General features: G+C 34.3%; 1 protein-coding gene across 2 annotated transcripts in view; it reads right to left on the bottom strand.

The window, feature by feature from the left end:
• The window catches only part of CDH9 (cadherin 9), a 65,963-nt gene that overhangs the window by 20,041 nt on the left and 19,110 nt on the right, over positions 1-26,812 (bottom strand). For both annotated transcript variants that reach the window (XM_066253616.1, XM_066253617.1), the window contains exon 2: positions 5,527-5,821. In XM_066253616.1, coding sequence (XP_066109713.1) covers positions 5,527-5,821 — 295 coding nt within the window. The remainder of the gene's footprint in view (positions 1-5,526; positions 5,822-26,812) is intronic.

Raw genomic sequence — 26,812 nt, forward strand, 5'->3', positions numbered from 1 at the left:
GTTAGATCATGACTACATTAGAAAAAAATGCTTAAATAATTTTTTCTCAAAAAAAAATCTCACTTTTTTTCTTTCATTTTTTAAAAAATTTAAGTATTTCTTGTTTTTATGATTTGAGCTATCTAAGAAAATTTAAAAAGAAACATATCACAAAGATTAATACAATGAGACAATTGCTGCTTTTTATTCTGGTAAATTAATTGTGCATTGTAAATAGAGTGAAAAATAGAGAATCCCCATTTTTATTGAAAAACAACAAAAATGTCATAAAAATTGACCTGTAATGTTTTTCATGTTTAAGCTATATATGATTATTAAGTGTCATTGCCTCCCTTTAAAACAGGGTAGTCAACCTTTTTATACCTACCACCCACTTTTGTATCTCTTTTAGTAGTAAATTTTCTAACTGCCCACCGGTTCCACAGTAATGGTGATTTATAAAGTAGGGAAGTAAATTTACTTTATAAAATTTATAAAGCAGAGTTACAGCAAGTTAAAGCATATAATAATAATTACTTACCAGTACTTTATGTTGGATTTTCACTGTTTGGCAGAATAAATCTTTATAAAACAAGTTACTATAAAAAAACAACAACAACTTACTATAGTTAAATCTATCTTTTTATTTATACTTAGGTTGCTCTTCTACTGCTCACCATGAAAGCTGGAATGCCCACTAGTGGGCGGTAGGGACCAGGTTGACTACCACTGCTTTAAAATATAGCTAATATTCATACTTGATTATGCCTATCAATAAGATACATATTATTTGCTGCACATATGTAAATCACTAGACATTTCCCTTGCAGTTCTGAAAGCATATAATTCTGTCACATGCAATATTATAATTTGACATTATTTTCTGTTTTATTTTATTTATAAAATTTAAATTATTTTTTTTAATTTGTCACAAATAACCTTTTTGCTGAAAGTGGTGAAGGAATCAGCCAATTCAAACATATATAAGTAGACACAGACAACAGTGTGATGATAATAGTGAGAGTGAAATGGGATGGAGGCAATGTGGAGGTGGGCAAAGGGCAGAAAATGGCGGTGGCAAGAGACTGCCTGAGGCAATTGCCACCTGATTCTCTGTGCAGATAATGTTTCATTGAGTTGTGCTCTTGAAACCTATATGGTTTTGAGAACCAGTGTCATTCCAATAAATTTAATTAATATAAAAGATTTTTAAAAGTTCTAAAGGTGGAAGCTTCAGGTGCTAAACATAATGCAATATGTTGATAGTCTTTTCTTATATTTCAATAGATCTCTATAAAGAATCAAATCCTATTTGTAAAATGACAATGAACTGAAACCAACTTTGGGAAAAATGAATTTGTATGTCATTTCCCAGTATACTAGATATAGTTGTTGAATGTTTGACTCTGATTCTTAAGGAGATTGTAAAATTCTTTAGGACAGGGAAAGTTCCAAATTGATCTTGTCACCTACTTTAATGACCCACATATATTAAATACTCATAACTTTTCTAAGTGCATTCTGAATGTTTTTAAATTTTGCATGTATTTGTGAATGCAAATTCAGAAAATTAATATGTTGTTCATTAAGATTAAATTAACAGCTCATTTACCACCAATATATTTGAATGCTAACACATGAATTTAGCACATCTTTTTATGTATTCTCCAAATTCATTATCAAAAGATGAGTTCTTGACTTTTTCCTTTTGAGGCCCCTGTTTTCTCAGCTGTAACAGAACTGATAAGTTCTGTGAAAGATATACCATAACTCAATGAATCCCAGGTGTACTTTCTTATTATGTAAAAATATCCACTCATATACTAATATCCTACCTGGGCCAAAGCAAAAATAATAAAGTGATTTCTCCCCCATAATAATGTGAAGAGTTCTCAAAACTTGATTTGTATCATTTCTTTATCCTATGATAAACAAAATATGTAGGCCTTGGGGCAAATAAAGGTTGCTTGTGATCACATACCTAGGAGGTGATAGGGATGGCATTCGACCTAGCCAGTCTGAGGAAAGAAACTTTATTCTAAATATTTTACTAAATGGCCTGTCTGGTATTATGGGTATGATTGTACATGTTGCATGCTGAATTCACAGGAGGTGAACCTATAAATATGTTCCTAGATTAGGACATGAAAGAATCACAGATGAGTTATTTGTGTGATCTATAAAGAACTACAGAGGAATTCCTTGTTGGGTGGATGATGTGGAAGGAGAACTGGATACATTTTTGAGACCAGTTAGGGGAAATACCTAGTCATTGAGAGAGCATGCATCCAAAAACATCAAAACAAACAATAGTAATTTGCCTAGATGAAGATGAATGCATGCAAATATAAAAATTTGATAGTTAATCTGTAATAAAAAATAAAATAATATTTTTATTTTATAAAAAATAAAAAATATATAAAAGGTAGGGATCTACTACAAATATTTAAATTGAAGTGTATCCATCACATTTTCTTCATTTTATATCCTCATATATCATCCAGATTATTCAAATAAGAAGATACTAATATGTTTCAGATTTCAAGAGTTACTTGGAATCACTGAATTTTAATTAAAAAGAGAGAGACTCACATGATTGTGAGAATTAAAATAAAATATTCTGTATAATTTTGGGAAAAACATGTACAGAAGAAAAAGCAGAAAGAATTAATGAGAAAGAAAAAGAGACGAATATATTAAGACAAAATAAAAAAGAAAAAGAGAACAGTATAGAAAGTATCAGAAGATAACATTGGAAAGAAATTTCACTTTTATAAATTAGACTTTATTTACCCCCAGAGTGAATAGTAGTAGTTTTTCAACTCCTTGATTTTAATAAAAATTACTAATAAAAATAATATTAGAATTAAATAATAGTGCACCACTTCACTTATAAAAGCAGTCTTTATATTTTTTAGAAGCTGTCTTTATTATTTGATTATGCATAAGCTTTAACTAGCAATATATAGATTACACATAGTCTGACAGAGTTCATAAGTATCATCTTACAATTTTCCTCTGTGGATGGTTATTTCTATAGGAAAAAGCAGAAAATCACATCGGCATAATTATAATAAGTTTATCTTTATATTTTTTAAAATCAGGCAGAAGAGTAACTTAGCAAAAAATGCTTGAAACTCTTATTGCAAAATGTTTTCCCCTTTTCCCAATACTCTTATTTGTGTTTAATTTTACTGAGGGAGGGGCATTTGATTTACAAGAATAATGCTGCTTTTGAGGAGTTACTAAGAATATAAAACATTAGAGGTTTTCAATACTATATTTTGTCTAAGCATAAACTATTTTAAAGTGGATAAAAATAGTAAAGCATTACATTTATCCCACTAGTTCTTATCTTTATTTTTTTGTACCAAAAGCTGCAACCAGAGTCATTGATGCCAGCTCTGTTTTTTCAGGGATTTCTGTAATTGAAGATATGAAGGAAGTGCAATTGGCAATGGTCCAAATTCTCATTTTTAATGCCTGTAATAATCAGAAATTGTACTCCCCACTACTTAAATCTTATATAAATAAAATATAGATTGCCTTACAGGAAGAATTTTTTTGGGCAAGATGACCTCCAAACCTTCTTTCATGCATAAATTTATATATTCTATATTTTATTTGAACAATAGAAGGGCTTTTAAAATATAAAATATAGATGTGCTTAGTCCAATCCTGATCTTATAACATAGATGATAAATGCTAATAAGATCTAGACTGTATTTGTATTTCAGATGAGAAATGCACAAAATAATACAAGACTAAACACAAGCTGTTTAGTTTAAATTACAATAACCTCTAATAAGTATTATGTATTTTAAAATGAGATAATGCTTTGAAAATGTGAAGTTATACAAATTTAAATTATTATAAAAATATATCTTATTCAAATACCTCTGTCATCTCAGTTAACATTTTCTATTTCAATAGTTATATCATACCTTTTTGAAGAAGGAAGTTTGTATATCATTTAATGTCAAAATCTCTGGCAAAATGAAATACATGCAAAAGTAACAATAATGTTTTATAAAAGTTAAATGGGGAAAACCCAACTGCTTTAGAATGCTCTTCAGTAAGAAGTTGAGATGGAGAGGGTAATTTTTAGATGTATCTTCATCTGAGATGGAAGCTCACAGAGATATTGTGATGGAGATCTATTGTACAATGGCCCACTGGTTGACCTCATCAGACCAGTGCAGTTCTTTCCATGGAACTGTACTAGGATATAAGCGATATTTTAAATTATTAAAGAGAACACAACTGCTCATATTTCATCCTAGACTTTATGATTTTATAGGATCCCTGTCTACTTTGACAAATCTTTTTCTTATTATTGACATAAATGGCTGAAAAGGCAATAGAACTGCAGTTTTCTCAGACAAATGAGATTTCATTTTTGTTAGAAGCACAGAGTTAAGGAACATTTTATAGAAATCACCGAGTAAAGGTGGATATAAGTTTATTTTTCTTCATAAAGAAATTATTTTATTTTAGACTGACATGTTTTAATTATACTAGCGTCAAACATATACTTAAAGCAGATTTTAGAATATGTAACAAAATAACATCAATTTTTGAAAATCAGTGGCATAGTTTCGATATTATAGTAAGCTTATTTTACTGGGGTCTTTTTAGAAGTATGTTATGATTTAAGAGTCAACTCTTATCTCAATAACAAATCTAAACCTTTTAAATAAGTAGAGCTAAATGTAGTCATACTTACAGATAAAGAACCAAAGGTATTCAAAATTATGGACAGCCCTAAAAATGATATAGGTATTTTCAGTTTGTACAATAAGCCATTGTTCGGTAATAGAAAGTACTGAAATAGCATAAAAAGACTTGAAATATTCTTGTTGTGCTACCAGGATATTTGATCTTGATTTAGTTGCTTAATCTTTCAGGATCCTGAGTTCCCAATTAACAGAATGGGGATTTAAAGTTCTATTTTCTATGCCAACAACATTAAGATGTTTCAATAATCAAATGAGATGATCAAAAGAAATTTGTCAAATGCAAATGTTAGTTGCTATTATGCAAAATAATGCAAGCAAAACTATCCAAAACAGCTGATAGTATTTGTATTCCTTTTATTTCAGACAAAAATACCCTCAACTTGACTGCCATTTCAATGGCAGTTGAGTAGAGGTGAAAATGTTGGTTGAAATGCAGTGAAATAATTTTTCTCAGTAATAATTATTTTATTCTTTAATTTTTTAATTTATATATTTAAATTGTATTTAATGGGGTACAGGTTCAGGTGTGAAACTCAATAATAATAACACTATCTGCACCCTGCATATTGTGCACATCGCCCCAAGCAAAGCAGTGCTAATCATTTTAGATCTAATTTACAACATACAGGAAATATTAACATGTATACAATTGGAAATACTCAAAAGTGAGATAGCTAACACTAGACAGTAGTTTTCAGTTACAGTTCTTAACTTGAAAGAGGCCACATATCATAACTGAATGTCCATAATAATTGCCTTAGCAAACAATAAAAAAAAAGTTAGTTGATGTGGATTTGCATATACCTACCTACTCCAGACATTTCAGGAACACTGGCAGTGTATAACTCTTTTGTGAATTTTGGTTCATTGTCATTGATATCATGGATTTTAATGATAAATTCAGATTCAGGTTCCACCTGCCGCCCGGTCTTTCTGTCTATAGCCTTGGCACGAAGGATGTACAGGGATTTTTCTTCTCTGTCTAATTTCTTTGCAGCATGAATATCTCCTGTATTTTCATCTATAACGAATAGATTGCCAGCCCCATCTCCTGTTAATATGTATTTTAAATTTCCATCTCCTTTATCTTGGTCAGTGTGAAGCTTTAGAGAAGCAGAAAAAAAAGAGTCCTATAAATATATGCATTATTTTTACAGAAAAAATAATATTGGCACAAATCAATCTGTCTCCACATAACATCACTGGATTGCAATGCTTTCTTAATTTTCACTGTGGGAAAACTAAGCACTTCAGTTTTATCATTCTCGGAATGTTTAAACAATTATATTTATATACCATATGAGACAAATTTAAAATAGAATGAAAATGATTATATCACTTCAAAATAATGTGTTTCCAAAATATTTTTGAATGGAATGTTTCTAGTATTTTAATAATGCTTCAAAATATTTTTTGAATTTAAACTTCTAGTACATTAACAAGGAAAAAGTTTGTAAACCTAGATCTTGAGTGTAAAAATATTAATTAATATGCATCTGATTAAATTTAAAAATCACTAATCTCAAAAAAGAGATAAAAAATTCCTGAACTTACTATGCTAATAAGTTTAAAATATTATAATTTTAAAGTGATTTTAACTCCAGTCAGTATAATATTATTTGTAGATGCACAAGTCTTGTCATTAGACCTATCAGAAAGAAAGAATTTTAATCTCATACATTATTCTTTTGGGGATTTTTGGGGATACTCTTTCAAACACAATGTTCTCTCTTTTTTTAATTTGACATTTTATGAACATTTGAAATTTCAATTGATATAAAACATACAGGGCTTTTCCACTAGCCATATAAATAATTTAATAAAAAATATCAGTATTTTTCCATAAATTTTCTTCCTTCCTCAGATACATACCCATTTTAAAAATTTTAGTGTAGAAGTCTGTTTACTGGATATTTAAAACAGGTTAAATTAATCAAGTATTTATATAAATTTTGCATTAAAACATTTTAATATGTTTGTAAACATAACACTATGAACTTGAATAGTTAACTTGAATCTTAACTAGCCTAGTATTGCTATGTTGTCTTCAATCATATACTTTACAATTTCCATTATACCCTGGCTCTTCCTATTTCTTTGGTGCCCCATTCTGTCTGTTAATTATTGGACTATTTTTATCTGTTTTTCATGTTAGCCAAAGTTAAAAACTTAATATTCACATTTTACTCCTTCTTCACTTTTAACCCCAATTTTAAAATAATCATCTGCAGCGATTTAGTCTCTCAAATATCTTCCTGACCAATTCTCTGTCTCCTTCTCGGTATTAACACCGTTGTTCTGTTTTTTATCATATTACAACAATCTCCTAATTGGTGACTGCCTCCCCTCTTGCTCTATTCCAAACACTTTCTCACACTAAATGAGTCAATTTCATCACAAATCTGGTCATGTTATTCCCAGCTTAAAAATCAATGAGGTGTGCCCTGGCTGGATAGCTCGGTTGGTTCTAGCATCTTCTTGATATGCAAAGGTCGCCAGTTTGGTCCTCGGTCAAGGCAGATACAGAAACAAATCGATGTTTCTGTCTCTCTTGCCCTTCTTCTCTAAAATCAATAAATAAATTAGAAAAAAAAAACCCAAAATCAATTAGGTGCAATGCATAATAAGCATAAAATCTAATAACATCTTACAAACCAGGGTTAGTCTTAAGCAAATTTCTGTGTTATACTGTGTAAATTGTGTGTGTGTGTATGTAATATGTGCATGTATATATTCACTAAGTCTCTTCTATTAATGTGGCTACTATTCTTTTGAAAAATAATCTTGATTCTTATTATTTCTCTAGTTGTTTGGATTCTATAGCTTTATTAATACATTGTCCATAACCCTGTCCCCACCTCTAGTCTCCTTCCCACCTTCACCACTTAGCTATTATTCCATACATAGCAATTATTTTGTTGCCTTGTTTTATTTTCTTCATTTCTCACACCTGTTACAACTTTTACATATGATTTTGGTATATGTTTCTCTCACCTTTAACATCCCTCTTTCTGACCTGTGGTGGCACAGTGGATATAGTGTCCTAGAACACTGAGGTCACAGTTCAAAATCCCGGGCTTGCCTGGTCAAGGCACATAGGAAAGCAACTACTACAAGTTGATGCTTCTGCTTCTTCTCCTTGTTTTTCTGTCCTCTCTCTCTCTGTCTCTCTCCTATCTCTAAAAATCAATAAGTTAAAAAAAAACCTCCTGTTTTTCTCTGCATTTTCCCCTAGGTTAATATGTAGTACATCTCATTTTAAAATTATTTTCTTAGGATGACTTTCCTGACTCCTTAGATTAGAATAGACATGACTGCTCTGTAATTATAAAGCACATTTCACTTTCTTATTGCAATATTCATCACATTTGAAATTGTTTACTGTGCCCATTAAACTGTAAAATAAAAAAGAGAAAGATTATTCTTGCTAGAATCTCAACATGTTAAAATTCACATTATTTTCTCTTTTAAAGCAGTATGCTGTCACATATATACAACAGATTTAACTCATTTATTACTAGAAAAATCTACATAGAAAATAAATAAAAAATAAGAAAAATAAATAATATATATAATAAAGACAAATAAATAATACAAAACTTGCATCTTTTACTTAAATTATATCTTAGAAATCTCTGTCAATAGCATTCTTTTGATGACTGCATTTTTCAAATACTTTTTTCATATCATTATATAGTACATATTGCTATACATATATTCTTGTATTACTAGTACTTTTATTTTAAGAGGGGAAGAAAAAGGAAAAATACAGATAATTAAGAAAGGATATAAAAGATATATAAATGGATAGAATGATATGTGTTACAGGTTCTACTTAACTGGGCAAAACTTGTGGAAACAGTTAATTTTTTTTGCTTTATTAACTTGGTTAGGCTAATTAATGTATAATGGTATTATCAGCAGCCATTAAAATCATGGTTTTTATACATGCCGTATTTCCCCATGTATAAGACTCTCCCATGTATAGGACGCACCTTAATTTTAGGGCCCAAATTTTGGAAAAAAAAAAGTATTTAATAAACTTATTGAACTCAAGTTTTTGTTTGTTTGTTTGTTTGTTTTCTGAAGTGAGAAAGCAGCAGGGAGGCAGAGACACAGACTCCTGCATGTGCCCAACTGGGATCCACCTGGCATGCCCATAGGGGGTGATGCTCTGTCATCTGGGCCATTGCTCTGTTGCAACTGGAGCCATTCTAGTGCCTGAGGCAGTGGCCATGGAGCCATCCTGAGCAGCAGGGCCAACTTTGCTCCAATGGCGTCTTGGCTGCAAGAGGGGAAGAGAGACAGAGGAAAGGAGAGAGGGAAGGGTGGAGAAGCATATGGGTGCTTCTTCTGTGTGCCCTGGCTGGGGATCAAACCCGGGACTTCCACACTTGGGGCGGATGCTCTACCACTGAGCAAACCGGCCAGGGCCAAACTCTAGTTTTATTCATCATAAAATTCACACAACTCCTCATCACTGTCGAAACTTCCATCCATTAGCTTTTCCTCATCTGTGTCTGATGACGAATCACTGTCTTTAATAATGAGCACAAAAACAAGTGTGAAAAAGCAGGAAATGCAAGTGAAAATATCTGCAACCACTGTATAAGACACAACCAGTTTTCAGATTTTATATTTTCTGGAAAAATATGTGTCTTATACATGGGCAATATGGTACTATTAGACATAAATCACTTAAGTAAGATATTCATGTTAAAATACAAGAAGAGTATAATTTCAACTTTTTATATTTTTATTTTGTATTAAATATTGTCAACAAATATATAGTAAAAGTAGTTATATATTTTTTAAATATTTTTTCTTTAAGTTTTGTATATATTTATTTAATATATTTTTATAAATAAATTTATATTAAATTCATATTATCATTTAGAATTGATAGAAATCAATAGTAAATATACATATATTACATAATGGCCCATATATGTAAAAATCTTATAAATGAAGCCAAAATTTAACATTTTAACAATTAATAAAACAGAATAGAGATTTTATGAATATTAATTATCTATTAAAGAACAAAGCCCACATAAAATGCCTTAAGAAATATGAGTATCAAATTATGATTATTTTTTTCATATCTCAATAAACCAAGTAGTCCTACTTCCCTGGAAATAACTTATTTGTCTCTTCTAAACTTGAATAAATACATTGAAAATACAATGAACCCTAGACCGATTTCTAAATTGCTAACTAATGTTTTCCAATAGTTTAATTTTTAGTTTTGTCCTGCTATATATTTTTTTTTAATTTGAAAAATTTGAACATGGACATTGAAATTGTCCAGGCTCCATAATAGCATGAGCCAATTCTTTGTTATATATATTTATATGTAATAATATAATATCTAATAATATAATATATGAAACACATGAATATGATCAAATGATTTAAATATATTTACATAAAATATTATATATTTATGATATATATTTCCTGAGAAACAGAATCAAGTTTGTGTATATATGGATATAATACATATATAACATAAATATATAATATATAAATACATAAATTATATTTTATATAAATAAAATTTGTGTTAGTTTGAGTTTTCAAGAGGAATTGAGTCAATATTCCTTAGATAGATTTGAGCAAGTTTATCATTTAAGACCTACTCATACATACTGTAAGTGTCTAGAAGGCATACTTTCTTTCTCACAGTCTTTCCCAAAGGGGACAACAACACTTTATCAGAGTAGCTGTGCACTGGAAAAAAAAAAGGAAAATGGAAATTGATCAGACCACTAGGGATTGAGCTGAGGTTTGTCTCAAAGGAGCTCAGTAGGTTGCCAAAACCATCTTGTGGTGAAGAATAATTTGTTACATTTGGTCCATTCTACAACCCCCAAAAAAGGGGAAGTTACAATGCTTAGTGAACTTATTCAGGTTTTTGGAGACATTATATTCCTCATTTGGGGGCGTTATTCTATCCGTTTACCAAATCACATGAAAATTTGTGAGTTTTGTGTAGGATCCAGAACTTTTGAATTCTTTACAACAGGTCCAGGCTATTGTTTGAGCTGTTCTGCTACTTAAACTATATAATTTGGTCAATCCAGTGGTGTTTAGAGTGTCAGCTGGGAGAAGGTGAGAGATAGAGATACTGGTTGGAACCTTTTACAGGTCCCTATAGGTGAGTTTCAGTGCAGGCCCTTAGGATTTTAGAACAAAGCCCTCCTATTCTCTGTGGATAACTAACTAATCTTTAGAGTAACTGCACTCAGCATGTGACTGGGCCTTAGCAACTGAATGCTTAATCATGAGCCACAAAGTTACCATATAACCTGAGGTGCTCATCATGAACTTGGTGTTGCCCAGTCAATTAGTCCATTGACTTTACATGCACAGCAGCACTCCTTCATCAAATGGAAGTGGTATATACATGATACATGATCAGACCTGGACATGCCCTGGGAGCACATGCTGACTTACAGGAAGAAGGGGCTCAAATGCCCCTGGTCCCCACTCCACACTGCCTTCTCTCTGCAAACCCACATTTGTGGCTTCACAAGAAATTCCTGCAATTGGCTGATAGAAAAAAGCGTAGGGCCCAGTTTAGAGATATTTTTGTATGCTACACAGGCATCATTATAAAGTGGACAGTTGACGCACTACAGACTCTTTCTGGGACATCCTTGAAGGACACTGGTACAGAGAAATTCTCTCGGTAGGCAGAACTTCTCACAGGACACCTGCTTGTTCCTTTCATTTAGGAAGAAAAATGCTCAGGCATAAGATTATATATAATTTCATGAGCTATCACTAATGATTTGGCGGTATGTTCAAAGAAGTTGGAAGAAACATGATTAGAAAATTGGTGGCCCTGGCCAGTTGGCTTAGTGGTAGAGCACTGGCCCCAGCATGTGGAAGTCCTGGGTTCAATTCCCAGCCAGGGCACACAGGAGAAGCACCCTTCTGCTTCTACACTCTTCCCCCTCTCCTTCCTCTCTATCTCGGTCTTCCTCTCCCACAGTCAAGGCTCCATTGGAGCAAAGTTGGCCCAGGCGCTGAGGATGGCTCCATGGCCTCTAGCTCAGGCACCGGAATGGCTCAGGCAGCAGTTGAGCAACACCTTAGATGGGCAGGGCATCGCCCCCTGGTGGGCATGTTGGATGGATCCCAGTTGGGCTCATGCAGCAGTCTGTCTGATTGCCTCCCTACTTCTAACTTTGGAAAAATCCAAAAAAAAAAAAAAAAGAAAGAAAGAAAATTGGTGATAAGGTGATCTAGAGAAGAAGTGTCTGGTTAAACCTTTCTACAATAGCAGAAAAGCATGAAGATATTTGTATCCCATGTGAATGCTCAATAGAAGATGACTTCAGTAGACTAGAATCTTAAAAATCAAGTCGATGGGATAACCTGTTCTGTGTATACTAGTGTATCTCTTTTTCCAGCCACCCCTGCCATCTCATGGGCTAGTTAACAAACTGGACATGGGGGCAAGGAAGGAAGTTATGCATGGTCTTGGCACCATGGACATCCACCCACTCCAAGTCATCTGACTTCAGTCCCTGCTGAGTGCTCAGTCAGTCAGCAGCTGACTAACATTGAGTTCCCAAGATGACACCTTTCCCAGGGTAGCAGATTGATGACACTGGACTGCTTCCATCATGAAAGAGGCTATGTGTGATTATTATTGGAGTACATATTCTGGATATGGATTTGCCTTTCATGCACACAAAGCCAAAATGACCATCATGGACATATAGAATGTGTTATCCATCATCATGGTATTCCATATAGGACTGCTTCTAATCAAAGGAAGTACCTTCATAGCAAAGAAATCATGGAAATGAGTAAATGCTCATGGAATTCACTGGTCTTATGATGGTTCATATCACCCTGCAGCTCATCTGATAGAATGGTGGAATTATCTGAAGAGTCAATTACTGTGTCAGCTAGGAGCCAATTCCTATAGGGCTGGAGAAAGTTTCTCTAGAAGGCTATATATGCTGTGAATCAGCATCCAATATATGCTACCATTTCTCCTGGAGGCAGAATTCACAGGTCTAAGAATCATGAGGTAGATATAGGAGTGGTGTCGCTATTAGACTTAGTGACCCATTAGCAGAAATTTTGCTCCAAGCTCCTGTGACCTTATCATATACTGGCCTAGAACTTTTAATTCCAGAGAGAGAGATGTCCACAAGGAGACAAAACAATGGTTCATTAAACTGGAGGACTGTTTCCTGGCCACTGTGAATTTGTCATGCCTCTGAATCAACAGGCAAAGAAAAGAGTCACTGTACTGTCTGGGGTGATTGATTATGACTATAAAGGGGAAATTAGACTGCCTGTTCACAGGGAATCAAGGAAGAGTTTGTCTGGAATACATGAGATCCTTTAGAATGTCTCTTTAATCATTATGCCTTGTAATTAAAGTCTATGGAAAACTAAAATAACATAATCTACATAATAATAACTACTAATGGTCAAGAATCTTTAAGAATGAAGGTTTGAGTCTCCCCACTAGATAAAGAACCACAACCAGATGAGGTGCTTGCTAAAGGCAAAGAATTGGTAATGTAAGAAAGTAGTTACATGACTAATTACAGAAATGAAGACTGTAATTGTCATAAGTATTTCCTCCTTATTTTGCTATGAATCTGTTTGTGTGTCTGCATGAGTTTAGCAAATACCATTTTCTTCTCATTACTTTATATTGCAACAGAAGATGAATTGACTTTATATTATAATATTTAAGTACCATTTATATCACATCATTGTATTTAAGTAACAGATATCAAGGAGAAGAGTTCATATGCCACTTGACTTTACCCCATCTTCCAGGGAAAAAAGGGTTTGGTGTGATTTCAGTTATATCATGTAAGTAAAATGACAAATTTGTCATTATCTTTATTTGGAGATTAAGTACGGTTTACGGAGGTGTGTGGGAATATGAAGTTGACAAGGAGTAGGCTTGTGATTGCGAATTTCATGTGTCAATTTGAGTGGGTCCTGGGGTGCCTATATATTTAGTTAATCATTATTCTGGATGAGTCTGTTAGGGTGTTTCTGGGTGAGATTAATATTTGAATTGGTGAATCATGTAATGCAGATTGTTCTCCCCAGTGTGGGTATGAATCATTCAATCCATTGAAGGCCTAAACACAACAAAAGGCTGAGTTAAGAAAGATGTTCTCTCGGCCTGGCTGTGCTTGAGCTGGGACATCTGTCTTCTCCAGCCCTTAGACTCAGCCTCAGACTGGAACTCACACTTTCAGCAATTCTGTTTCTCAAGTCTTTAGACTCAGCATGAAACATTATTTTTGTCTCTCTTAATTCTCCAGTTTGGCAAATGCAGATCTTGGGATTTCCCAGGTTGAGAGTATTTTGTGAATATCTGCTTGTTTTAATTTTTGATGAAATGTTTTTAATTGCAAAATTATGCCATAATGTCCAACTCTTATCAGCAATACTCACATATCTTTAAAAATGTATTTAAAATCTGCTGGTGTCTTATTCAATTTTCAATAAGGAAATACATAAGATCTATTGCTGACAGTTGCTAAAATAACTATTGAAATAATTATAATAATTATTTCTGATGTTTTAATAATGTTTAAATACATCAGTATAGTTTCAAAAGTAGTATATTGTGTGTAAGTCTTTTTTTTTTTTTTACAGAGACGGAGAGAGAGAGTCAGAGAGAGGAATAGATAGGGACAGACAGACGGGAACAGAGAGAGATGAGAAACATCAATCATCAGTTTTTCATTGGGACACCTTAGTTGTTCATTGATTGCTTTCTCATATGTGCCTTGACCAGGGCGCTATAGCAGACTGAGTAATCCCTTGCTCAAGCCAGGCCTTGGGTCCATGCTAGTGAGCTTTGCTCAAACCAGATGAGCCGACACTCAAACTGGCAACCTCGGGGTCCCAAACCTGGGTCCTCCGCATCCCAGTTCAATGCTCTATCCACTGCACCACAGCTTAGTCAGTTTGTGTGTAAGTCTTAAAGATAGATTTTTTTTCTTGAGTAAGTTATACATTTTTTTACTGTTATTATTATACAGAAAAAATCAAGAAAACATCTTTTATGAATATATAACAGGACTTATGACACAAAGATAATTGCTCTATTCAATACTCAATTGAAAAACTTATTATTGAAAATGGGAGACTAAAAGGCTCCATGCATTGGCTTAATAATTTAAATGAATATGTTCTAACTTTTAATACCAGAAGGAGGAAGGTGAAATATCACTAGAATTGTTTGCAGAATCTAGAGTTATGAATAGAGGAGTGGGGAGATGCAATTATGAAACATTCTACCTTTCTGTGTAGGTAACTTTTTCTTCCACTATTCCTTATCTAGTGATGTCAGACCCATTTAAAATTTTTGTATATCTAATAAATGTCTAAAGCTAATTTTCATGTAATTAAATTTACCAGTGCATATTTCTAAAGGTATTTTGAGGTGAGTTATAACATCAACCCTTATGACTTAATTAGAGTACCTTTAACTGTAGTTGCATTACTAAGCAACAGTCTTGTTCTAGATCCTCTGCCTATCAAATTCCTAATCTGCCTAAAGATGGGGGTGGAAGAGGGCTGAGAATTTGTGTAAGGCTGCTTTTACTACCATCTCTGTAGGTAGATTGTGGACAAGCCCCACCGGGGGTGAGGACGACGGAGACGCAGGCATCCGACCCTGGGGACCAGGTTCAGTGACACAGATTCGATTTATTCAGGAAATAAGCTAGTTTATATACACAGGTTTAGCCAATAGGGTGTTTAAGCATGTGTCTCACAGCCAATGGCTAGAAAGATCAGGGAGCTGTCTGGTTGGCACTGAGTCACTTCCTTATAGCGGGCGAGCTCCCTCCTGGGCATGCCTACGAGGGTTTCAGGTGCTGGAGTATTCTTACAGCCTTGCATCAGCCACAGCTGCTAGGAATGCACTCTGTGCTTTACCTACATTTCCCACTTCTCTTTTAATTTAGGCCAGTTGAACTTGCTTGATGACTGCTTGTTGCTGTTGTAGCTTCTGAATGCTACGCATTATGCAACAAACCCTAGTAGAACTAAAAACAACTATAATACCTATTATACTATATATATGCTAATAGACTAGCTGGATTAAACAATGAGGCAAGCTTCTGTAATGTTTGACTAGTTAGGAAATAGAATGGGGGTCTTAAACAAGGGATTCCTCCTAGGGGTCAGGATGTCATTTTCCTCCCATTGTGTTACAGAGACCTTCTAGGTGCCGTTAAACACAGTTTCATTTTGATTGTAAAAAATGGACGTAGGTCCATGCATGCCCCCTTCCCACAAAGGTTCCAGCGTCCAAACACGTAATGATGGCTTGCTGCAGGCTGTGTACTACATATGGTTGCATTCCATCCCTCAGCTTCCGATGCCAAGCTCTGAGGCTGATGGTCTGTGCATCCAGGCCAGAGGCAATGCGGCAGTCTCTCCAGGGAATTCCTTCTCTCAGGAGTGTTCTTAGATATTCATCATACAGGAACGGGCAAAGAGGTGACCCTGGGAAGGCAAGGTTAGTCGGGTGGGCCCAGCTGTTAGTAGCTAGGGGGAGGAGGGCTTGTAGGCCAAGTACTGAGCCTTGGTTAGTAGTACCATTTTCAGCAAAGTTCCCCGTAGTATGATTTCAAAGGAGGACCCACCTCTTCAGGGGGACAGTGTTATTATTCAGAGTAAACTTAAGTAACATTGGGTCACTGAGTTTACCCCATATAGTGCCGTTCCACTGTTGTGATTCCCGGCCACTTTTGTCACAAGGGAGACTAAGGGAGCAGTTACTGGAATATACTGCTGGAAAGGACCTCCTCCCCTCAGGTGAAGTTGGTGTGGAGGAGGCCAGGGCTGTGGCTTTGGACAGGTGAAGACTGAACCACTTAGTGGGTGCCCAAGAAACCCTGCCAAGCAGGTTGGAGGATTCCTGGGATCCAAATTGGCTGAAAAACACAAGCATAAACTTTCCCTTGCATTAGAAAAGGGTGTGTTCCCCACCACTGTGCTGTGGCTGGGTCCTTCCAGCGTCATTTCAGAGATAAGGGAGGGGGAGAGAGAGAGAGAGCTAGATATAGAGAAAAATAAAGACACATGAGGGCATATAGGCTGACCCATGGGTGTGCAGCAGAAACATGTGTTGGAGTTAAAGCTAGGGTAGAAAATGACATCTGAGAGGCTGGGGTGGGACATTGAGCCCCGGCAGGGAATGCAGAAGTAGCAACTTCCGCTTCTTCGGGTGGCGGAGCTGATGGCACGGTTTCTTATGTATCTAGCTTTGTTTCTGCACACTCGGCTGCAAGTCCATCAAACTTGGTGGCCCAACCCTTTTCTTCCTCTACAGGGGGACGCAAATATGGAGGTAGGGGTTCCTCTGAAAGAGGAGTAGCCTGTAGGACCTTAGGGACTGGTGGAGGGTCCTCAGCAGGACTGGTCAGGCAGGCATGTATTGCTAACAGGGCAGGAATAAGGTTGAGAGGGAAGGTTTGTCCTTCATGTATTTCAGCCGAACGGATGCACCAGAAAGCTCAGGCCCAAGTATTGGGGTCCCAAAGAGGCGCATCCCCGAGCCAAGGGTTGAAACCTGAGAGGATTTCCCAGTAAGTACAAAGATCCTTTTCACTAACTTTAACTCACCTACTCTGCAATAGGGCATAGAGGGCTCAAGCTTGCGGGGCTTGGGAGTAAGGGAGAAGGTTTCCCATTGCAGAGGGTCACTCACCCATCCCTTGGGTAAAGCTGGGTCTCTGTTCAAGGCGCCAGTATGTGAACAAGACCCACCGGGGGTGAGGACGATGGAGATGCAGACATTTCACTCCAGGGACCAAGTTCAATGATGCAGATCCGATTTATTCAGGAAGTAAGCTAGTTTGTATACACAGGTTCAGCCTATAGGGTGCTACAGCATGTCCTTCACAGCCAATGGCTAAAAAGATCAGGGAGCTGCTTGGTTGGTCCTTATAGCAGGCGAGCTTCCTCCTGGGTGTGCCTAGGAGGGTTTCAAGTGCTGGAGTGTTCTCACAGCATTGCACCAGCCACAGCTGCTAGAAATGTGCTCTGCGCTCTACCTACAGTAGATAACATGCTTGCTAAGCTAACAGTCAAACTTAGTTGGAAAAAAAAAGATACAAATGGGAGATATAACAAAAGGAAAAGGTACTCATAAAAGGATTAACTTGTTGAGTAGTACAAATGTTCATGTATGTCCTCACTCAAAGAGTTAACAAAAAACTCACTTCAGAGGATTAATATACCAGGGAGAAATAGAATTATGCAATTTCCAAGTGAGAATCTCAGGGGAAGACAACAGTAATCTTAGTTATCCCTCTCAGATCTAATATGACCAATGACAAGTGCAGGGAGAAGCCTCAGGACTTATGCCCACAGAAGAAGTACTGAACTTTTGCTCATTTTGCTTTTATAACAACATATGCATGTAGTGACTTGATAAATACTAGCCCCAGTGTTTCAAATGTTCTGTGGGTATGTCAAGAGCTCATTGTAGATTCTGAATAGCACTAAAATAGCATTCCTGGAATGTTATCAATCAGCCTGATAAAAAAGTCTTGCTAAACTTTATAGGGTTGTTAAAAAAAGATCTCCAGGAGACTGCCAATGGTTAGAAATTGATCTTGACAGAAAACAGAGTTCTAATCAAATTAATTAAATAATAACTTTAGTAGAGCTGTCAACAGTGGTGGAAGAGGGCTTATTCATTACAAGGATAGACTATCAAGTATCATCATCTTTGGTGGCTGTAAAGGCCAGTAACTGTGTGGCTTAGTGAGCCAAACAAAGGAAATTCAATTGCTTGAATACTATATTAAAGTTCAGTAATAGTAGGGCATCACAAAAGAGTGTGGCTTTTATCATTGTGTTTCAAGTCCTGGATATTGCAAAAGAAAAGTCTGTAACTCATTGGCTTTGAATAGATAGAGCAGCAAAACTATGTCATCACACTGGGAAGCCAGTGTCCTAAGCCCTGTCTTGTTTTAACTGGGATATTATTATAACCACAAATCGAATACAACCTGAAATTCAAAGAATAATATTCTTTGGTTGCCCTCTCAGTCAGTTGGAATGTATGGTACACAGGGAAATTACTATATTAATCTCTCTGACAAAGCCATAAGATGAACAAATGGTTTGCAAATTGATTTATAGAATTAAATTAAAACCAGACTTGTGTAAATGATCACTCTCCAGAGTGAGAAACTGTTTTATGGTCTGAAATGAAGTCACTACTTGATGAAAAGCTTCTGAAAACTGTCCAGAAAAGGAAGTAAATTTGGCCACGTAAAAATTACACAGTCAATAAATATTTACATCAACACATTTAAAAATGTTCAACTGATTGTGGCCACTGGAGGAATAAAAGTAATTGCACTGAAAAAAGAATATTAAAATAACTCTGAAGGGACATCATCACGGTAAAAAGGAAAGGGAAGGAAATTCCCATTAAAAACAGCACAAGTCAACTCTAAGTTGTTGTCTTGGTGTTAATACAAATAATCTTTGTAGAAAATATAAAAATATAATGGAAAGTATAAGACAAAAAATCGAAATTGCATCTTAGAAGTATATAGCATGAAAATATTGACTGAGGACAGAGGCTTGACTATACAGTTCAGCAGTTCACCTACAATGTGGTTTCCTCACATTACTGGAGAGAGGTTGAAATTAGACATGTGAACATGACTTATCTTGTTGTAAGCATTCTGGAAAAAAATGTCCTGTAAACAAACTAATATTATTTGATAGAAGAAGATTATGCTCTTGAATGCTTTAGTGGACTATCCATAGTTTAGGATAGCCTTTGAAAATTAAATCAATAATCTATGATTAGTGAAGCATGCTCTCTGGAAACTGTCTCATAAGCTATGTGAGTACATCTTGGAGATGCATCATAACCTAAATAAAAATTTTTCAAAGCAGGTAGTCACCTGCTTTTTACTTAGGGTCCTAGCATCTTACTTAGGGACCTATTCTTTATATGTGGGCTGGAGATGAATCCTATGGGGATCTGGAAAGCTATACTGAATAACCTGCACCTCCTCCTTTTTTATATTTTTCCATAGATTGTATTTGTACTTGAAATTATCAGTAAAGCTTGAGGTTGGGCAATGTCACTGACCTATGTGAATTTGACTTGACAATTTCCTATCATTTGTCTTTGGTCAGAAGAAAAAGGCAATCATTTATTATTTCTTAATAGTGACATCCCTGTGCTGTTTTCACAGATATCTCTTTCCTTGGTTCAACAGTGCCCATAAAACTTTTATCCTCAACTGACTAGGTGGTGGCACAGTGGATAGAGCATTGGACTAGGATGTAGGACCTAGGTTTGAGACCCTGAGGTCGCCAGTTTGAGCGTGGGCTCATCTGGTTTGAGCAAAGCTCACTAGCTTGAACCCAAGGCCTGGCTTGAACAAGGGGTTACTCAGTCTGCTGTAGCCCCACGGTCAAGGCACATATGAGAAAGCAATCAATAAACAACTAAGGTATCTCAACGAAAAACTAATGATTGTTGCTTCTCATCTCTCTCCATTCCTGTCTGTCTGTCCCTATCTATTTCTCTCTCTGTCTCTGTAAAAAATTAAAAAAAAACACACAAAACTTTTATCCTCAACACAGAGGTCCAGTGTATATATATATATATATATATATATATATATATATATATATATATATATATATGGCAAATCTCCCTAAGAATTTAAATTTGCTGTGTTAAGCCTAATTCTCACTGAATTAACCCAAAATGTTTTCTTTCTGTAAAGAACACACAATTTAAGAAGAGAAAAGTCAAAGTTGAGTAGTAAGGCTGTTTTAGAAACAGTAAGGAAATTAAATATGTTACTAGGAAACATTATATTTATATATTTGATACTCTAGTTGGGGTCAACATAGAATACCAAATAGTCCTGACAGCAGAATCTTCATATTAACTTCATTGTAACCTCAGTGTTTATAGAAGCTTTTATAACCTTGCAACATATTTCCTCATTTTTATTGTGAAACATTCAAGTTTATACTTAGTAATACATCAAACATTTCCTTAGAAAACCTAATAAGGCAATAATATGACATATATAGGCATATAATTTTGATTCAATTATTACAGTACATATTTGAAATGATAACTGTCATTCTATTAAATTTTTCTCTATTATACTTCAAAATTATTTTTAAAAAAACCTTATGCATTAGTACACACTACAAGTTTACTCACAAGGCATCTCTCCTAGGCATTGCCATGGATACTTCCTCAATGGTTGTATCACTGTATAACAAGTCCTTATTTCTGTCTTCTATTTATACTTCCTATGTAGTTTACTTAGTTAAATGGCTTTACAGACAAATTATATGTAAACATTCTAACAATGACATTTCCATTCCTAACTTTCACTTTCTTTTCAAATCTAATATTTAAATGCCTATCTTTCATAATCATCAATGTATCAAAGAAGCCATTTAAAACTTTATATGGTTCAAACAGGGTTCTTTATTTGTGTTTGAGCCACCCACTCTTCACCATCCTCTTACCTTGCTTTTTCCAGTACACTTCACACTACCCTTTGTATGATTGATTACATCAAAATTATTTCCTCTCTTTCTCTCTTTTTCCCTTCATTCAATCTATCAGCAACTTCTATAATCTCAATCTTTTCTGTTAATATTTTAGTTCAAGCCATCATTGTTGACCACCTGAATTAATTCATTGGCTTTCTACTCAGTGTTTCTAACTCTCTTTCTCCTTCAAAATCCATGTTCTAGACAACAATCAGAGTAATGATTTTTTTCGAAATAAAATGTTTATATGAATAACTTACTTAAACAGAACTATGACTTTTCATTTCAGCAAATCTCTCTCTCTCTCACACACACACACAAACACACACACATACACACAAACAAGAAAATAACAAATAAAATCAAAAGATTACTGTAACATCTAAGACCTACATGATCTTCCCTCTTATTACTGTTTAAAATTATCAAGTCATTGAATCCCTTACTATATTGTTTTTTTCCCTCCACCATGGATCTCAATATAATTGAGCTCTAAGTCTTTAATTCAGAGTCACAGATTAATTACCTTGCCCAAGGTCATGTTAGAATTTTATTGCATTAAGGTTTTTAAAACAAAAACTCCTAACTCTTCATTATTGTATTTTATTTCTTTTTATAACATGTAAATTCCAATTAGCAATAAAACTTTCCACAGTTTTTTTTTTTTTTTTGGTGACTAATTATTAATTTTGAGTATTAATTCTCTAGCTAGAGTTATGGAAAATTCAAAGCTTTTTCTTTTTGGTAACTGCCTAATTGTTTCCATTCTGAAAAAAAATAAATCACATCTTTTAAATAAAATTTTATATTTCATTAATTTGAGAGAGAGATAGGAAGGGGAGGAGGAAGACAAAGAGAAGGGGGGAGGGAAAGAGAGAGAGAGAAGCATCAACTCCTTCCACTTAGTTTTTTCATTTAGTTATGTATAAATCACCACTATTTGATTCTTGAAACTCCCTTTCTGTGATAAAGATAAAAAATGGTACCTTTACAGGAGGTTGTAGAAGAGGTAGAAGCTGGGCATTACTTAATATGCTTATGAGTCACTGAAGACATATAATATTCCATGTTGAGTTGGTTACTTGAAATATGATAAAAATTATCATTAAGGTAAAACAATTCTATTAACTGGATGATCACAGGATATAACCATCATGTTTTCCAGGACAGACAGTTTTACTGTGGGATGAGTAGTTAAAAACTATACTGTCTGGCAATTGGATTTGGGTTCTAAAGAAAAGAATCTGCAGAGAAATCTATGCAATATGTAATTTTTCCAAATTAGTTTTTATTTCGGGAAAGAAGTTCTGAAATATATCCAAAGCACTTTACTCATGAGTTAAAAGTCTTCCCAAAACAGAACTCTTGGGAAACTGTGGTATGTGGGGTGGAAAAGAAAAGCTCCCTCACTTTTTAAAGGAAATTATTTTTAAAAAAACTTAAATGGCTAAGTTTACTAGGTGCAGTTATGAATTAAACTTGTTGATTTTCACATTGCTGTTACATCTGAAATAAACTTATGTGATGTTCTGACAAAAAATATTTAAAAAGGGAAAAAATAAATGATAATTTTTGTATTATAATAATTCTGACAAAACTATATAAAATCAAATGCTGTGTTATATCTGATCATAAAATTCAATATAAATGACAATTTACAATGGACTGTCAGAGTATTTTTCTAAACTATTAAACATGTACTGTCAACTAAAACCAAACATCATTGACTATTGTTTCTCAGTTATTTCTTTTTTTAGCTATTTGCTCTCTCTCTCTTTTCAAGCATTAGCTCTCACTATCTAAAATGTCTTCCCCCTCCTGTTTTGAAGTACTATTTTCTGATTGTTCTTCCAAGCTCAAGTTAAATGTTACAATATATAGAAACCCTTCCTTATGTACTGTGTCAGTTTCTTGTTGCTGCTATAACAATCTACCATGATCTTAATGGCCTAAAGTAACACAAATTTATTATCTTACAGTTCTTAGAGTTCTCTAGGTCAGAAGACTGACAGGTCAAACTATGTTAAAATCAAGATATCAGCAGGGCTTTATTCCTTCTGGAAGCTTTAAGAAAAAATCTATTTCCTTGCCTTGTGGAGTTTCTATGACCACCTGATTCCTTGACTCTTACGTCCCTTCTCCATATTCAAAACCAGAGCAGCAGATCAAATGATTTTCACAAGGTATCTCTATGAACCTTCTTTTTTGGTTGAATTTCTCTTTTCTCCCCTTCCTTCCTTCCTTCCTTCCTTCCTTCCTTCCTTCCTTCCTTCCTTCCTTCCTTCCTTCCTTCCTTCCTCCCTCCCTCCCTTCCTTCCTTCCTTCCTTCCTTCTCTCTCTCTCTTTCCCTTTCTTTCTTTCTTTCTTTCTTTCTTTCTTTCTTTCTTTCTTTCTTTCTTTCTTTCTTTCTTTCTTTTTCTCTCTTTCTCTCCCTCTCCCTCCTTCCTTCCTTCCTTCCTTCCTTCCTTCCTTCCTTCCTTCCTTCCTTCCTTCCTTCCTTCCTTCCTTCCTTCCTTCCTTCTTTCCTTCCTTCCTTCTTTTCTCTACCTCTAACCTTCACCTCTATCTCATCTTTATATCTCTATCTCCATCTCTATCTCTATTTATCTCTATTTCAAGAACATCTGATTAACAACTCCAATTCTCTTTTGTCATGTAATGTATCAAAGTAACGGATTCTAGGTATTAGGACATAAGCATATCATTCTTCCTATCACATATCATTCTTCCTCTCACATATCATCAAGTAGAGATTCTTATACTAATCTTTCTACAATTAGCAGATGTATTAGTGACATGTCATACACTAATCATCAATATAGTATAATGGTTAAAAAATTGAATTTTTAGAGGCAGACAGACAAATTTAAAATCTAAGTCTGTATTTGATACTATGTGATTTGAGCAAGTGATTTAACCTTTATGTATCTTCATAAAATCATCATAATAAAGATTGCCCTTATAATTGATCATTAAATTTTTAAAAATATATGATACAATAAGATGCCTGGGCCATAGTCAATGCTTAATACATATTACACATAATAATTAGCAAATTCAACAAAGTTGTCATTGCTTCTGCTTTATTCATTTATCTGTGAGAATATCTATTTATCTTTTACCCTTAATACTTAGCTTTTAACATTTCCTTAAAATAGTATAGTAAAATTAATTTAATAACTTTTGTACCTCCAATTTTTAAATTTCATTTATTTGCTTCTTTAAAAATATTGATTTATTTAAATTTTAATATCACATTTTTAATTTCTATCTAAATACTAAAATAAATAAACTTATTTTTTAAATTTTTAATTATATTTGCTATAGGAGTGGTATTGAATATTCAATGAATATTTGGAATTACTTATCTAAATGGTAAATTTGATGCACAACTTTAGGCATTATGCAGATTCATGCTATATAACAATATGCTTTCTTTGTGTCAGATTAATATGTTCTTGAGCTGCCTATATTTTAAATAAATTGGCATTAATATACATATGATTCTTTTTAAAATTACCTCAATTTCATTGTGAGTTTTCTGATTTAAAATGACAGATAAAGCAAACAAATTTAGCTTCCCATTCTTTCTCACAAATGAACTGACATACAACAAAAGGAATACTAAAATGAGTGAATTTATAATAATGTTGAGAACAGGAACTGATACATCAGTTAATTTTAGCCAATTCTTAGAGAAGAGTAAATGGGTGGGTTTTACTAACACATGCTTCTGAACAAAAACAAATAGCACTCTAGTAAGAAACAGAAGATTCTTTTTATTTTATTTTATTTTATTTTTTTAGTACATATTAACCACTGAAGTTAACAGAAATGGAAAGTGAAAATGAGAAGAAGGATGAACATTGTGAGAGTTCATTAAAGAATGGTTTGAAAAATGACATCATTGGTTGGTTGGGTTTTGTCACCCTTCTTTCCTAACATAGAGGAAAGAGATGGTTTACTTCCAGATTGAAACAAGATATGTGCTTCCTAAAAATTAGAAGTTTTACACTAGTTTTCCTTGTCTATTTATCAAAAAGATGCCTTTTTTCTTTCTTTTTCTTGCCTCTCTGATTCTCGCACATCCCTGCTGAGAAAGCTCTCATTCTATATGGACCGTTCCTAAGCACAAAGCTGAAGTTCAACTATAAATTAGGTGGTTAATAGCAGGCATAGTTATGAACAAACAAAAACTGCTCATGATATGTTTGAAGAAAAATAGTAACTAAAAAGTAACTAAGTTAAGATTAGAAAACTGAACTCAGAAGCTACTGCATCAGAAGACAAAATTACTTAAATTATAAATTGTATGTTTATTATACTCATAACTTAGATTCACCAAGCAAAAAATATTTACTATAAAAAGACAATTAGAAACCCAAAAAGTACTTATGCAAAAATATTAATAAGAATGACTAAACAAAAGCTGGGGCCCTGGCTTAGTGGCTCAGTGGACGGAATATCTAGCCAGAGTGCCAGTGGTTGCAGGTTTCTTCCCTAGTCAAGACAGATAGGAGAAGCAATCAATGGGTCCACAACTAAATGGAACAAATGAGTAAAATGAGTTGATGCTACTCTCTCCCCCCCCCTCTTTCCCTCTCTTCTCTCTCTCTCTCAAGTCAATAAATTTTTTTAAAAAATCAAAAATTAAAGGTTGTGATAAAAATTAAATAATGCCCAAATTAACTCAAAATAGATCAATGACCTAAGTTTAAGAGCTAAAAATATAAAATTCTTAGAAGAAAACAGAAGTAAATCTCCAAAACCTTGGATTTGGCAGTGTATTCTTAAATATAACACCAAAAACACAAGCAAATAATAAAGAGCAAATAAATTGGATGTCTTAGAAAAAACAACAACAAAAAACTATGTGCATAAAAAGACACTCTCAGGAAAGTAAAAAAAGAATTTGCTATATAATGGGAGGAAATATTTGCAAAACATAATATATCTGTTAATAGTCTAGTATCAACAATATATAAAGAAAACTTTCATTTTCAAAGCAAAAAGATGAATAACAATTAAAAAATGGTTTAATGACTTGAATAGATATTTTCCAAAGAATATACACAAAAGGCCAACAAAAACACAAAATGATTCTCAATATTATTAATCATTAGAGAAATGCTAATCAAAATCACAACAAGCCTGACCAGGCAATGATGCAGTGGACAGAATGTCAGCCTGAGATACAGAGAACCCAGGTTGGAAACCCTGAGGTCACTGGCTTGAGCGCGGGCTCACCAGCTTGAGTGCTGGGTCACTGGCTTAAGCATGATATTATTGACCTGAACCTATGGTCACGGGCTTCAACCCCAAGGTTGTTGGCTTGAGCTAGGGGTCAATTGCTCTGTTGTAGCCCCCTAGTCAAAGCACATATAAGAAAGTAGTCAATAAATAACTAAGATGCCACAACGAAGAATTGATGATTCTCATCTGTCTCCCTTTCCTGTCTGTCCCTTTCTCTATGTCACAAAACAACAACAACAAAAACAAGATACTGTTTTACACCAACT

The sequence above is a fragment of the Saccopteryx bilineata genome, chromosome 1 (assembly GCF_036850765.1).
Source record: "Saccopteryx bilineata isolate mSacBil1 chromosome 1, mSacBil1_pri_phased_curated, whole genome shotgun sequence".
Classification (NCBI taxonomy): Eukaryota; Metazoa; Chordata; class Mammalia; order Chiroptera; family Emballonuridae; genus Saccopteryx; species Saccopteryx bilineata.